The sequence below is a fragment of the Parus major genome, chromosome 8, assembly GCF_001522545.3.
Source record: "Parus major isolate Abel chromosome 8, Parus_major1.1, whole genome shotgun sequence".
NCBI classification, from domain to species: domain Eukaryota; kingdom Metazoa; phylum Chordata; class Aves; order Passeriformes; family Paridae; genus Parus; species Parus major.
The window spans coordinates 26,339,531-26,352,718 of record NC_031777.1 but is presented as its reverse complement, the minus strand read 5'-3'; the positions used below and the strand labels follow the sequence as shown (position 1 = coordinate 26,352,718).

General features: G+C 45.7%; 1 protein-coding gene across 4 annotated transcripts in view; it reads left to right on the top strand.

Moving 5' to 3' along the window:
- Positions 1–6,489: 6,489 nt before the first annotated feature.
- GLIS1 (GLIS family zinc finger 1) overlaps positions 6,490–13,188 on the top strand; it is a 179,989-nt gene continuing 173,290 nt past the window's right edge. Inside the window, exons 1-2 of one of the 4 annotated variants that reach the window (XM_015636699.1) lie at positions 6,490–6,522; positions 7,095–7,475. In XM_015636699.1, coding sequence (XP_015492185.1) covers positions 7,133–7,475 — 343 coding nt within the window. In that variant the 5' untranslated portion in view covers positions 6,490–6,522; positions 7,095–7,132. Of the gene's footprint in view, positions 6,523–6,554; positions 6,897–7,094; positions 7,476–13,188 lie in introns of those variants that run through there. The other 3 variants (XM_015636701.3, XM_015636700.3, XM_015636698.3) reach the window with 3 other exon arrangements.

The following is a 13,188-nucleotide window of genomic DNA, read 5'->3' as shown; positions in this document are numbered from 1 at the left end:
AACAGTGATGGCACAGGAATTTCCTCTTTAGTTTCCCTATCTCCCTAAAGAGTCAATTCCTACAGTAAGAGCTGCAGAGAAAACTGTGGCCTAAGCCACATGTATGTACTCATGCAATCATCAAAGGACCCAGTGCTGAGTGTACTGCAAGTTCCTCTCCTGCTCCTGCCCAAAACACACAAAAAATTACAGGCTTTGCCTTTCACTTCTTGAATAACTCCACTTTTAAATCTGCCTCCTAAAACACAGGGCTGGAGTGGGCTGTTGTTTATACCTGTATCTTGTCTGTAAAGGTATGACAAGAGCCGTGGAGGAATTTTGCAGGAATTAGGAATGGAAATATATAAATGCCTGCAAGTCAAAGATTGTTGGTAAAGTGTAAGCATCATTCTCTGCTTGCTAAGCAAGTTCCAGCTGTGGGCTTCCTAGTGTTTGAAGTTTGAGCTGGAGAGACAGACTATGTGCCTACCTCCAGGGCAAGCTCTGAGGAGCAGGGAGATGGGGCAATAGCTCTGTAAGGCACTGGGTTCCCTGTCTGTTCACTGCCAGAGGTCACTGCTCAGAGCAGGTCCAGGCCACGGACCTTGTCAGGGGCGGTAAAAGTTTTGGGTTGAGCACGGCTGCATCTCAGAGTTGGGTAATAAGGGGCTTTTGTCTTTGCACACACAGGCAATCAGTTCTGGGAAAGCTTTATCAGCAACCACAGTGTGTTTTAGGAAGAGAAAGTCTGCTCTTGTAATTAGCTGCAAACTGGTAGGGGAAAAATGCGTTTGTCTTTTTGGTGCTTTGCACTTCAGCTCTTCACAGGTGGCCAGTTTGCAAGTCTCCCAGATTCTGCATGTTCTGTTTGGGACACCAAGGGTTTAATTTAACCAATGGAACTGGAAATGAGTTTTACCATAGCCAATGATGGGAAATGCTAAACAACCTGGGGTGAAGGGTGAGGGAAGCAATCGATCTTTGTCACAAGTTTAGCACTCAAACTGAAGATTTTGGCTTCTGGGCCCCTGATGTAAAATGGGGTTTAGCCTAACCCCACCCTCCCTCACCTCCAGTGATGATAACGAAACAGTTTATGTCCAAATCAGTAGGCTGCTGCATGATGGGCACCAAATAACTGCCCAGGAGTAAATGAACAATTCTGTATTCTGCACAGGGCGTGGCTGGTGTTCAGTAAATACATTCACTGTGTGGCCCAGACACTGTGCCAATAAGAGAAAACAGAAGAGTGACTAGCTGCTCATTCAGCAATCACTGTCTTCAGTGCATTGAATATATGGAACCCCAGGCAAAATAAGTGGGGGTCATGTTATAACTCCAGTTCTGTAACTCATTTAGAGTAGGCATGAGTCAAGTTTGTACCAGCAATTCTAGTCCTGGCAAGTCCCAGTGCCAAGGACTGGATTTTACAAGCTGAACAATCTTTAGTCGTGCTGTTCTGTGGGGTTTTGTTTATTGGTTTGTTTGTTTATGACTGAAGTTTCTTTTACTACCTGTGTTGTGTGTGAGAGATGGATCTATTTATGGACTGATGCAGAGAAATGGTACAGATGAATGTTTGAGGAAACTAACGGCAGGTGTAAACAACCACATCCTGAATGGATCCTTGTTGGACCCTTCTTATAGGTGTTTTCCTCAAAGTTCACAGGAATCATCTGCCAATTAACTGGGGAGGCAGGAGGGATCTGTAGTGTTACAGCAGCTTTTGGAGATGATGGTTGTTTCTTGCAGTTTCTGCAAGACAACAGTGGATTCAATATTAACATGGGATTTTCTCAAAATATGCTATTGTAAAGAGGTTTGTGTTTAAAAGATAAGTCAGCGTGATTTGAGGAATTTCTTTTTTCTAACTACAAGAACTATAAACAATCCTGTAAGTTATGAGGCAATAGTTGAGTCCATCACTAGATAATGTGTGGTCAGTTTGACCCTGCTGCTTTAATTTAGGAGGTCATTTTCCAACCACTATAAAGAAGGGCTTTGTGCTGCCTTAAAGGGATATGGGCAATCTCTAAGAAACAGGCATACTCAGAGACAATTCCTTTGGCTCAGTTTTTGTTTGGTTGTTTCTCTTTTGCTATCTTTGATGCAGTAAATTAAAACAAAAACGAGTCTAGACTTGGCATGCCTTTGTAAATAAACTGCTGTGTGTGAATTGACATCTCCTTTGCAACCAGGTTATTTATAATAAAGTTTGTTATTCTCCCACTAGAGAGCTTGTTTTGCCCAGTATTATGGTAACACTCCCCACCTCTGTCTGCACTGCAGCAGTTACAAAAAGTTCTCACAATTTCAACTGTGTCCTTTTAAAATTTCGTTTTGTTGCCTGCTGGAATAGATTATTTCAATATGTGAACTAAAGATTAATACTTCACCTCTGCTTGTTTGCTCTGTGCAGCTCACCTTACCTGTATCCGTTCTGCTTCATTCCTCTCCTCCCACAGAACTGCTTGGGGAACGGGAGGTTTCAGCTGCTCTGAGTTTCTCGAAGATCCGGTTTGTGACGGCGGCCGGTTACAGCCGTTGCTTCCTGACAGAGGTAGAGAGCTTTGAAGGCTGCATTTGGTGAACTGGAGTCTCCTTCATGCAGGGTCCTTTCGGGGGGAAAGGACCACCATTCTTTACTAGATGATCTCTCACTGTCAGGTGTATCCAGCTCTTGAGGCAGGAAACTGCACCTCTGCCTGTGCAGCTGTGAGCACCGGGACTGTTCAGAGCAAAGAGGTTGTTGAGCATCTGCAAAAGCACCTGTAGGCCCTGAAAACAGTCATAGCAATGATCTGATCATGGTTGGTGTCAGTAGGGAAAATAGATCAAACTTTAAAAAACTTGTTTTCCTTACTGGTACAATTTCACTCTGGCCCAAGCTAGCCTTGGACTACTACCTGTTTTCTCTTTCTTTGGTCACCAGCTAGGAGTGAATGGGCAGATGGGCAATTCTCTAATTACTTAGCACCTGTGTCCTACCCAATTGACCTAGTGTGAGGATGTTCAGGTGAGCAGTTTCATTCCTCTGGATGTTTTTTATACCAAATTACAACCCCACCTTTCATATGTGACTCAAAATGAAGCAGGGACTAGCTTCAGGGACTGAAGATGGCCTGTCTGCCTTGACTGAAAGGTTTGCATTGCTGATGGTGACATCATTAACAGAGAGAAGAGCAAAGTGGCCTAACTGTGAGCTATGCCATGACCAATGACCACAGCCCTTGGCAACCAGGAATGTTGAACAAGAAGGCTAATAAAAAGAAATCTTCCCCCCATTTTTCTAAGGGCAGACTATTGCTGTCATGGAGGAGAGAGGCCAATGACTGCTTTTCACAGGACACAAGGAGGGAGACACCCATCTAGCTCATGGATGTAGTGACAAAATTGGGTGAATCAGTGTGTGCTGTACAGTTTGTACGTGAAGCAAAGTCGTGGTGACCCAGGGCATGGAGTAGTCTCAGCAGCCACGATTGCACTTGCTTGACCTTTGTTCCAGAACCAAAACATATGAAGTGTCTTCTGATTCAGCAGGGAGAGAAAAAGGACTACTTAACTCTTGCCTCTGTACAGTTATTCAAGGAGTATTTGTTTCTCCCAGCACTTGTTCCTTCCATGTCTGTGCACTCGCCAGAGGGGCCAAGTCATTGCTTTGAAACAGCTCTAGGAGTCAAGTCTCTATCAGACACATCCAGGTCTGGAAGACAGTGTCCATCCACCACCTGTTTCTCCTGCTCAGGACCAGGGCTGGGCATCCCCAGCTGCGCAGTCCCACTAAAGACAGGGCAGCTGCCAAATGCCTCACTGGAACCTGAGGAAACAGCGCTGTGAGCGCAGGTTTGGCTCCACGGAGCCTCATTTCCTGTGGGAGGAATATGGGGACCTGCAACTTGAGCTATGAGGTCTGTATTTCTATGACACGATCTGCCACAGAGAAATTAATTCCGGTGTGAAGGGCCTTTACCCTCTGTGCTGTTGGAGCTGTGATGTGCTTCAGTCTAAACCTTTCCTGGCTTGTAGAGGGTGTGCAGCACATGGAGGAGGCTCCGTGCCCGCTCCTGCCCGTGGAACAGCCCAGCCCTGGGCGATTGCTGAGCCAGTGGCGGCACCTGCCGGTATTTTGCAGAAAGTGCTGGATATTGGTGATAAAAGGAAAGAAGCAGCGGTTCAGAGCAGGCCACACACGACCTCGGGTACAGAATGCAGTGATAAGGGTTAATGAGCTTCTCCCTGCTTGCTGTGGGAAAATCCCTAACCACAAAAGAAAATCCCTCCAGGAAGGTACACAATATATCCAAAACTCCCCGTTTTCTAGGAAACTCCCTCCAGATATTTGGGCAGCATATATTAATATAGCTGTAATAATTTGCACAAGATGAGCCCATGTTCAGGATCCACCGAAATGCTATTTATTTCCTGCACTGGAAGCAGTGGGATTTCTCTGGTTACACTGTGTTCTGGAATAATATTTCCCTCAGTAAATTTTACTGCCTCTTCATGTCAACTGAGGTTTAGGCCGTCGCCACAGTGTATTTCTGTCTTAAATAATTACTGCTTGTGGTAGTACTGCCAGGTACCTTTAGCATTTCCAAATAACAGAAAAAGAACAGCTTGATACTCAGGGCCCCATGGATGGACAGAACCGGGGGATGGGGGCATAAGTTAGCAGAGCTCTAAGAAGTGGTGTGATGATACATACTGAAAATTTTTGCTTTGTTTTCATAAATCCCTGGTATATTGCCATTCGAATTCAGTATTTATGCCAGCTAGTTGATACTCAGTTTTGTTTCCCATAGAGGTAAGGTAGGGATTTTCTCCTTTTTTGTAGCTTCTTGTTCTCACTAAGATATTCAGAGGACATTTACCAGTTTTCAACCACGTCTGACAGACACTATTAACTTCTGACAATTTAAGACACAGTCTTACAGAAGAAAAAGACCTTATTACTGCCATTATTGAGGGGAAAGGCTAGCAAGTTCCTTGCTTGGTAGACCTCAGGTCATCCATGCTAAGTAGGAATGAGGAGAGGCATTGCAAATGAGAGTCATTAGTACTGCTTCTCCCAGAACTACTTGTTCTATCTCAAGATCTTGTATCTTTTATTGAGAGTTGCTTCCCTCCCACTAAATCCACAACATTCATAGCATTTACCAAGAAAAAGTCATGCCCTGCTGTCCTGACCATTCCTGTACTCTGTGCACTGCAGTGTGGCAGATGTTATTAAGGGCCGGATAAAACTCTGAGTGAGGCACTGTGCAGCATCTGTGCTACAAGAAGATGAAGATCTCTTGTCTCGCAGTGGGATGCTTCTCAGGAGGGGTGTAGCAAGACGCCAGTTCAGTAGCTGTCCCTCCTCCTTGTGCTAAATTTCCCAAGTCTCTCCTTTAGGTTTGCTGTGAACAAGCAGGATTTCCAACCAGATGTCTGTCTGATTTACACCCATGTAAATCAGGGCTGATTCCGAGTCTCTCCTATCTTCGAGCTGTCCTGCTGTGTTACAGAGCTGCTGTGCTGCACCTGTGCTGACAGCAGCATGTAGGGCAGGAGGGTGCAGACATCCCTGAGCCAGAAGTGTGGACTGGTACAGCTCTCTGGTGCAAAGCTGCACATCATGGCTCAGCCTGCATTTGCTTGGAACCAGGCCCAAGCTAATAAACCCAACTAGATTGCTTCCAGACCCAAGCTGGCCCAGGAGGAGCCAGTGCAAATGTCACTATGCTGTGGTGCTTGCTCTGAGCTAGCTTAATAGGGCATGGGCTAGCTCCTGCACCTGTAGGGCAGGCAGGGAATGATGCATGTCCATAGACTGAAGCACTGAATGCAGCTGGAACTGCATCCCCAGAGAGATGTCTTGGCCAGGTTGTACCCACCTCCAACCCATCTCCTCCCTCCCAGCCCCTGTCCTTGGCAAGGCTTTGCTCTCTCCTGCTGCTCCTCTGTGACATGCCGCAGTGGCTGTGGCTTTCGCACACAAGTTGTTTATAGGGCACTGCCAGCTGTTCAGTGGCGGGTTGGCTTGTGGATGTGTAGTGCCGGGGCAGCCGCACGCCCGAGCGGATGGCCTGGGGGCAGGCACAAGGATCCCAGACGACCGCGGGCAAAGGGAAAGGGTCCGGGCCCACGGCAACGGGGTTGCGGCAGGGAAGATCATGGACCTCTTGGGAGGCAAGAGGGCAACTGCAGTGACTATCCTCACCGGGAAGGTGCGGACCCAGGGCGCACCTATTCCCAGGCTGACCCTGGCCCGCCGGCCCCCGCAAGCACAGAGTACCCGCCATGCCCGTGCCGTGCTCCGTGATGCGCAGCCGGACCGAGCCCGCGGGCGTACCCCGCTGCCAAACCCCGAGGGGCGGCCCCGGCGGCACAGCCCTCCCCCTGCCCGCCCCGACTGGCCCCGCCGCCGCGCCAGGGTAATGGCCCGGGCTGCTTGCGCTCTGGCAGCCGGCCCTGCGGCGGGGGAGTGGGGCTGAGCCCGTGCGCCCGGCGCGGCGGCGGGAGCCGGCGGGCAGCGCGTCCCCCCGGGCGGGCCCCTCCCAGGTAGGAGCGCGGGGGCGCGGCTGTCACCGCGCCCGGCCGGGCTCTCCCCCCTCCTTCCCTCGGGGACCGGTGACTCGGGGGCCGCGGCGAGCCCGGCGGCGGCCAACCCGCTTTGCCACCGCGTCCGTGGTTGCCGGGGCGGCCGCTGTTCGGATGCCTCAGCTGAAAGGCACCGGCCGCCAAACAACCCGCCCGTGCGCCGGGCCCCCTCTCCGCCCCTCCCGGCCGCGCTCGCCTTCCCGGGAGCGGCTACGAGCAGCCCGGCAGTGTTGCCTAGAGAGGGAGCGAACCCGACGCGCAGCACCGCCGCCCCATCCCTCACGGACGAGCGGCCGCCGGGGTCCGAGCGCCCCGGGTGTTCCCCCGTCCGGCCGGTGTGTGGGAGACAGCGGGCGGGAGGGCTGAGGGCTGAGGGGCTGAGGTTTGCGGGCTGCGCCGCCTCACGCGCGGCGGTTATCGGCCGTTGGCGGCGCGGGGCTGAGGCGGGAGGCGGCGGGACGGAGGGCGGAGGGCTGAGGCGGCGGGTCCGGGGCGGCCGCCCGCGCTGACAGCCCGTGTGCCGCTCGGTGCAGGAGAGCGGCGAGGGCCCTGGCAGCAGCCGCAAGCGGACATGCACTGTGAGCTCGCTGCGGCTCAGAAAGGCAGCGCCCGCGTCGAGGTGAGCGACAAATGCCACGGAGCGCCTCAGAAGGCTCTGCCGCGGGTGACTCGTCCCGGCGCTGGTAAAGCTCACTTGAATCCTCAGATGTCCTTTAAAATATCTGTCAGCAACGGCAGTGACCACACGGAGCCTCAGCAGAGCCCCCCTGAAATGTCAGCACCTCTGCTAGATTTCATCCCAAAACGACCCAGCATATTCGAGAGGATTCCGATTCTGCCCAGGGCGCAGGAGCTGCGATGCGCTAGAGGCTCGAAAGATTATTTCCAGCAGCAGAAACATCAAAGCGTGAAGGGTGAGTTTGAAAATGCACGAACTGAACATTATCATCACCAAAAACCTATTTACTGAAAAAAAACGTAACAAGCTTTCCTCTCCCCCTCCCCGCTCCCCTTTTTGGTCTTCAGTATGTTTTCTAACTTGTTTATTTAACTTCAAGCTTTATAACTTTTTTTTTTCCTGAGCACCTTGGAGGGACAGGATAAACCAGACCGTGCTTTGCCAGTGTGACGCTGAATGTCTCTCAATAGTATTTACAAGATCTTGAGACCAGCATCTTCTTTAGTTGTCCTGAGCGGGTGCCGCTCATGCGGTCACATCTCAAAGGTGGTTGTTTTGGGGTTGGTGCTGAAGACTGGGCTGGTCTATCCTGTGCCAGGGAGTGTGTGTGGGGTGTTTGTGAGCGTGCCTGGCTGACAATAAATGCCTGATTCTTATTCAGCAGTTTCACCAGGGTTGCTTGGATTTTATAGTTTGTATTTCAAGGAGGTGTTACAAATGCTGGATTCAGGCGGTGAATCCTCCGACTTGGGAATTCCTGGTGCCCAAAAGGTCAAATTCTGCTGGTTAACAAATGTCTGATTTTCAGCTGTTCATCGTTAAAGAAGTGGCACTGACGTAGGGTTAGGAGTTGCCTACTAAAAATCAGTTAATTACAGTTTTCAGCTAGAACTTTTTAACTCAGCTGAAATTTGTTAATCAAAATTCAGTTTTAAAATAGTCCCTCTAAGGTATCACTGGATGGGCTCAGAATTAGAGCATTTCTTTATGCTACAACCTTGCTTGCAGAGACATAGGTACACCTAAGGTTATTAATGATAAGACAGTGTTTTCTGTAATGTTAAAAGAATGTTAAATTCTCATATTTTTCTTCTTATGAGTCCATTCCCATTCTCTATTTTAGATATGTATGTGCAGTATCTTGTCAGTGTAAGACTGTTTTCACTGGGATTTTTTCCAGTTCTGTCCATTCTTCTGAAAATTAAAAGTAGGCTACATGCCCTTGGACTAGTGACATTTTCTTTTGTGAGCTTGTTACCTAGGGTGATGGCACCTTTCATTGCCATGAAGTTATGTTAATGAACACCTCAATCTGTGATAGATCTGTCCTACTAACTCTGGGATGTGTTTGTTCATCACCACTGAATACAGACAGAGTGGAGCAGCAAGTTATAAATTACCTTTTTTATTTTTCTGTTTGTTAATGCTGCAATTCTTCTCTCCTGATTAAAAAAAAAAAAAAAGTTTGTTAATGTTTGGCAGGAATGAAATGAAGGTCTGTTACACAGCCTCCTGTTTGGAGGGGGGAGAAGGAGGATTCACATAGTGTAAAGGGAGAGCTACAAGCTCTTGTACCACTGTGCTCCTGCATCTGCTGCTTGTGGAAGGCACTCGGGGTGTTACAGTCCCTTGTGGTCCCCCAGGTGAAGTTGGTGCCACTCGACAGGGTTCATAACAGCTTCAGATCCTGCCCAGGCATTGCCCTGTCCAGGGAGACTGTTGAAACACTTCTAAAATCTTTTTTTCCTTTGAGCTGTTTAGCCCTCTTTTCATGCATGTTTTCCTGCATTTCTTGCTGTTGCAGAGGACAGAGGAGTAGGGAAAGAAAGGGGAAGAATTTAATTTTGCATTCACTTGGGACTTTTACAGTAGATGTAGGTGGGCATGGGAGAAGGTTCCTAATTCATCTTCCTTGACTGATCAATTTCCCATTTTCACCACTGGGGGGAAAAAATTGTTTTAAATTTTATTGCTCTTTTTGTTTAGTATGTTTTCTGTCCAGGGTGTTACCTTATGATTGCTTCAGTGTTTGAGTGACTTGAGTCATGGGAGTAAGTAGATATCCATGGGCAGGATAGGGTTCATTTAACTGAGCAGGAGAATTTGGTGAATAATGTTGGATTTTTCCAAAGATGGCAGCACTGAGGTTTTTGAGTGGCTTTCCTGTTGTTTGTTTGTTGGGGTTTTCTGTTTGGTTTGGTTTTGCCTTTCTCTCTCCCCTCCCCATAAGACATTTTTGGGAGGAGTTAGGGAAAGTAAAGTTCAAAGTAAAATTCTGAGTCTCATTTAAAATGTTTGGGATAAAATGTGTGGATAAAATGCTCCTTCTGACCTGTACAATGTCAGCAAGTGCTTTAATGTCCACTGTGGAATTCTGGAGTGCTCACTGTGCTCCAGCTCACAAATCAGAGTGTATCTAAAGCGGGCTGTGCTGCAGACAGGAGAGCTGCTGCTCTTTCAAGGAGCAGTGCAAACCATCTCCCACCAACCCTGGTTCTCTCAGGAAGATCAAGGACTGGGATAGCTCCATGTGGATGTGATATACCAAGATAAAGCTAAGAAGTGGAAGTGAGGGAAATACTCAGATTTACCCAGTGAAAGATTTTGGGAAGGAAACTGATGACAGCTTGATTTCAGACCATCGTGCCATGCGTCTCCTGTTCTGCAGGCCCAGAGTGCCATGTACCCAGTGATTCCCTCTGCAGTCTGGGTTAGATTACAGAATGTGCCTCCTCATTTTGGTTTATCCACAGTTGAAAGTTGCAAGTAGGGAGTGTAAAAGACGCTCTCTAACAGGAGCAGAACTGATTTTTATAGTTCCCTGTAAGTTTTTTTTTTCCCTAAACGAGTCTTACTTTTTAATTATTTTTTTTCCAAGAAGAATGAATCAAAATGATACACTGCTCTACTAATAAAAAGGGCAGCTTTGAAGTAATCACAATGGGGAAGAAGTATCCTGCTGTTGTAATGTCTCTGTGGTGTTTTTCTGCTGCATCACAGTGTTTAAGTTACGATCCTGCAAAATGCTTCCGTGCCTGAGCAAGTCTTTTGGACTTTCTGAACAGCCAAACAAAAACTTGACGGGTTGTGGTGAGGATTATTTCTGGGAATTTGATTATTTGGGTCTAAACTTTTCAGGATGGTGCTGTTGGTTGTTTGCTGAAAATACCAGTATTTTGGAATTGTGCTCCATGTTTTGTTCTGTTTGGGAGCTGTTCAGAATAAATGCCCAGTTTGCACCCAGCCAATCCCTTCTGATGTGGCTGGCTGTGATAGGCATCATGCTTTTCTTCGTCATTGATTTCCATATGTGTCATAAGGCAGAGTATTTGCATACAGACAGTGCTTTTTAGAGGTATTTGGCATAGAATAACTATACCATAAGGTATGAAGTCCGTTTTACAGTGTTTTCCTGGGATTCTGTGGGTTTAGTTCTGTGTTGTTGAATTTCATGCTACGGTATTACAGTTTTGAAAGTAACACAGGGCACAATACTTATTGTCTACAGGAAAGAAGCTTTTGGGAAGGCTTTACTGGTGACAAAAGAGTAATCTATAAAGATGCCAAATATCTCAGATTCTAAATGACATTGATTATGGTTGTTACCAGGAAACACTTCTCCTTTTCATTCTTTTCCAGTTTTGTTCAGTGTACCTAATTCATGACTCAGTAGAAATGACGAGATTTATCCTGTTTGCTGTGCCACTGGGAAATCATCCAAATGGCCCGGACCTTTGCAGCAACCACTTCAGATATTAACTTACAGTGGGCAAAACAATAAGCTGGTCGAGTTGCAGTAGTTGGATGTTTCCTTGTTGAGAGTGTGTTTTATTCAGACAAGGAGAAAGCACTCGGATTTTTTTTGTTTGTTGTTAACTGTAGCTGCTTTCAGCAAACATACAACCAATGTATTGAAATGTATTAATTTCCTTCTACTGTTGAGAAGGACGGGTAAATCTTGCCATTTAATCCCCCTGTGACTGTTTTCTTGGTTATCAGGACTGTCCTTGTGAAAGTAACAGCTTGTACTGTTGGGATCTTAAGCAAAAGCATATACTTTGGTTTTATGACTTATGTGAATTGACTGGTCTTGGGCCTGATCTTGCCATTTTCTTTCTTATACCTTATCTGTGTATATGTGTTCACCTGAATTACCCCACTGGAGTAAAGGCAGCTGCCTAGAGGTGAGAAATCTGATACAAGCTGATAAGGAGACAGGGACAGGTTCACTGGTATGGTGATCTCTAAACTCTCAGTTTTATGTACAGCTGTAGTAGTGATTATTTCTTTTTTTCACTCTAGTTCCCTTGCTGCACTTGAACCCTGCTACAAAAAGGAAGGTTGGTGTGGACAGAATGTGCAGTTAAGAACTATATTTCGGGAGGGGGGTGTGTGTGTGCTTTGTTTTTGTTTTTTTTGCCTAATTTTGTTTTGTAAGGGAAGAAAGGAGAGGAAACTGCAAATTGGAGAATGTGTTCACAAATTCATTTGGAATAAATTGTGACTGTCCTCTCCTCCCTTAAATGGGCTATAATGCTTACTTGTATTGAATAGGCAAAAAACTTTCAGTTACTTGATGCTGAAGGAAGCTCATCTAATGATTTGTGTTGCAAAATCAATCACTGACTTGAAGATGGGACTTTCATGGATTTAATTTAAAAGAGGTTTAATTGTATCTAATCATTAAAGCCCTTGTAATTTAGGGATCGTTAGTGGAGAATATTTAGCAAATACAAAATGATCAGCCAGTCATATAAAGGCATTCAGTACTTGTAAAGTAAAAGCAAAAAAACTCTTTTCTGCTTCATGAAAAAAAACTACAGCTACTGGAAAAGCTGAAGAGAATAAATGTTGTATCTATTTTAATATTGTGTAGAATTATATTGAATAATAGATAATGTCAGATTACTCTCAACAAGGAAATTAGTCTAATCATTGGAAGAAAAACTTCTATTTGATTTACGTTTTGTTTGAAGGAATAGAAGTTAAAAATAAGAAATCACTTGTTCTGTCTTTAAAATGTTACGACGATGGAGGTTATTATATATGGGGCTAAGTGGAGTGAGAAGAAAAATACCTTTCTTCTTTATAGTAAGAAAAAAATTAAAGTCTACATCTTGCAAGTAGTTAAGTATGTACATTGCTGTTCCTGTGAGCAGTCTCATCAACTACAAATTTTTGGACATAGAGCACTGTAAATTATCATTTAGATATAACTGAATACATTATTTATATCTTAAGAATTCAATGTTATGTATACACATAAACTGTTAAGTGTTTGTTGAGGATCTTTAGTATATTTGTGATTATATTCTGGAAAGGCTTTAAGATTCTTTTTAGTGAAACTGCTAGATTTTAAGTGAATGTCTTCTAGGAGACTGTACTGCTTATTGCTTATTGTAAAGTTTGTTTTTTTGTTGAATAAGGACAAAATTTTACCCTAAATTATTAATATCACTAGGAGTCTTGCCACTGACTTTAGCTGGGTCAGTATTTCAATCCTAATATTACAGAAGTTCTTTTTCCTGTGTACAGGGAAAAGCTTGTAGAACAAATAACAAGTTTTTATTAAATCCATCTGTAAGCTAGGAAGTGGAATAACGTATGGACTATGAGAGAAATCTGCAGTACTGTGAATATAATTTCCATGCTCAGTACCATAATTGCCATTATTCTAGAAATTCTGCTGTTTAGTGATTTTAGAACTGTTGAAGATGTTGATGGCAGGGTAATTGGAAAGGGAAAATAGATGTAAACCACTCCATTTTGCACTCCAGATTTCTATCATTATATGTCAACAGGCTCGAACCAGGCGTGCAATCTAGTAATCATTTCACAGTGCCTGAAACGGCTTTTAATAGACTGGGGTTTGTTTGCTCTTTTTTTTTCCTCAGCCACCCAACGTTGTTTCCCAGCACATTGCTGTAACTCGGAATACAGGGTTCCAA